General features: G+C 41.1%; 1 protein-coding gene across 1 annotated transcript in view; it reads left to right on the top strand.

The window, feature by feature from the left end:
- Window positions 1-2,500, top strand: part of LOC147133870 (uncharacterized) — a 6,176-nt gene that overhangs the window by 355 nt on the left and 3,321 nt on the right. Inside the window, exons 1-2 of the mRNA XM_086056137.1 lie at window positions 1-18; window positions 1,341-2,245. The exon at window positions 1-18 is cut by the window's left edge and continues 355 nt beyond it. Of these exons, the coding sequence (XP_085912263.1) occupies window positions 1-18; window positions 1,341-2,245 (923 nt within the window). The remainder of the gene's footprint in view (window positions 19-1,340; window positions 2,246-2,500) is intronic.

A 2,500-nucleotide genomic window follows, 5' to 3' on the forward strand; every position in this document is an offset into this window, starting at 1 on the left:
CGGAGTTGCTAGCTATGGGTTGGTCACAGTCTACGCCCTCCGCATCCACAGCGGTTGTGATCACGCCAGAACTGGCTCCATGCAAAGTGCGGAAACACATTCATAGCAGACAAAAGATGTCTGAATGGACCTTGACAACCCTGAAAGAAAACATAATTTTAGGTGACTCCAATTTGGCAAGAATCCCACCTTACCATAATCAAAATGTCCAAATAGAGAGCTATCCCGGGGCGAATTTCCGTCACGCGGCAGCAATCCTCTCTAAAACTAAACATTTGACGTTGGTTAAGAATGTGGTACTGGCCTTTGGGATCAATTGTAGAGGACAAAAAATCAGAGAGACCACAATGAAACAAGTCCAAGCAGCACTCCGTATAGCAAAAAAACAATTTCCCTCGGCCAAAATTTGGATCCCGCAACTGAACTTTTCTCGTCAATTACCGATGAAGGAACAGGTATCCCTGCGGCAGCTCAACACATACATTACGGCCAACACAAGACACATCTTGGCTATCCACGGATCGAATTTCACCACGGAGGCGGACAATGTCCATTGGTCTAAACCAACGGCTGCCGCCATCCTTAACCACTGGCTGACTCATTTAAACTTGTAAATTCCCTTACTCCCATAACAGAAGGGCCTGAGTTTGCGAGGTCTCCAGTGTTCAAGAATGTCGTGGTTTTAGCTAAGAATGTTAAACTGTCCACAGACCAATTGAGTCTCCTTAATAGAGGACTCAACTTTATACCCACAATAAACTTATTGACTAATCAGAAAATGCAAACGGAATTTGATATACAAAATTATCACCGTAGACTAATGCTGGCCTCCCACTTTAAATCCACAGGACGGGAGAAAGCTTTACCCTTCAGACCTCCCTCTGTATGGACACCGACAATTAGTTCATTACCAGAATCAATCAAATCATTAATTGAACAGGATAAGAAAAGTTTTCATAAACATTTTAGACCAAAACAAGAAAAACCAAATTTAACACAGCAGGAAGTCACAGCACTTCGGGAGCTGATTCATAATACGCAGATTGTTATAAAACCAGCGGATAAGGGCAGTGCCGTGGTGGTTCTTAGTCGAGAACAATACACAACAGAGGCTTATACACAACTCAACAATACGGCGTATTATCACAAACTTGATGCACCGATTTTTCCACAAACCATACAAGTGGTAAACAATATCTTAGATACTCTGTATGAGAAAAAATTCATCAATGGGCATCAAAGGAGGTATTTGAAAGGAGACACTGAACCACGAGCCCGTAGATTCTATATACTCCCTAAAATCCACAAGAGCCCAGAATCCTGGACGGTTCCTTTCGAAGTTCCCCCTGGCAGGCCGATCGTCTCGGACTGTAGTAGCGAAACATACCGAACAGCCGAATTTTTGGACCATTATTTGAATCCACTTTCCACCAAACATGATTCCTACATAAAAGATACTTGTCATTTCATTGAGAAAATTAGAGAATTTGAGATTCCAATGGAGTCCATTCTGTTCACAATTGATATAAATAATTTATATACAAATATAGATACCCCGTCAGGACTGACAGCAGTTAAAAAGATCTTTGATAGATACCCAGATTCCAAGCGACCGGATAAAGAACTGTTAAAACTATTGGAAATTAACTTAACAAGAAATGATTTCGAATTTGAAGAGAACTTCTATTTACAAGTAAAGGGCACGGCTATGGGTAAAAAATTTGCGCCGGCCTATGCCAATATCTTTATGGCTGACTGGGAAGAAGGGGTCCTTCCCAAATGCCCACAAAAACCACTTTATTTTCTCAGATATCTAGACGATATCTGGGGGATATGGACTGGATCACAGAAGGATCTGGAGGGGTTCTTCAAAATCCTCGATACACATGACCCTTCCATCAGAATAAAGACAACGGTGAACAAACAAAGTGTTGACTTTTTGGACACAACAACATTCAAAGGGCCAAATTTCAAGGAAGACAAGATATTGGATGTCAAAGTTTATTTTAAGAACACGGATACACACGCACTTTTACATAGAGACAGCTTTCATCCTAAACACACATTCACGGGAATAATTAAATCACAACTCTTGCGTTTCAAGCGCATTTGTACGAGAGAGCAGGATTTCTGGGAAGCGGTGAGGATCCTCTTCAAGGCCCTTCGCGGTCGAGGATATGGCCGTACTTTCCTAAGAGCCTGCTTGAAAGGTTTTCAAATCCCCAAGGTCCCATTTGACAAAAGGGTGATTCCATTAATAACCACATTTTCCTCCAATAATTCGGCTCTAAACTTTCATCTAAAGACTAATTTTAAACAAATTGTGCTAAACACCAACCTTGGTAACACTCATCAATTGATTTCAGCCTACAGGAAAAACAAAAACCTGCAGGACATATTGGTTACGGCGAGACTAAAACCCTTACGGCAAAAGAAACCAAAACGGAGACAACCATCCTACTTTTCTAGATTAAAATTTGTACGTAATCAAACTAATAAA

This window comes from Filicampus tigris, chromosome 16, assembly GCF_054856515.1.
Source record: "Filicampus tigris isolate MCC_2025a chromosome 16, RoL_Ftig_1.0, whole genome shotgun sequence".
Lineage (NCBI taxonomy): Eukaryota > Metazoa > Chordata > Actinopteri > Syngnathiformes > Syngnathidae > Filicampus > Filicampus tigris.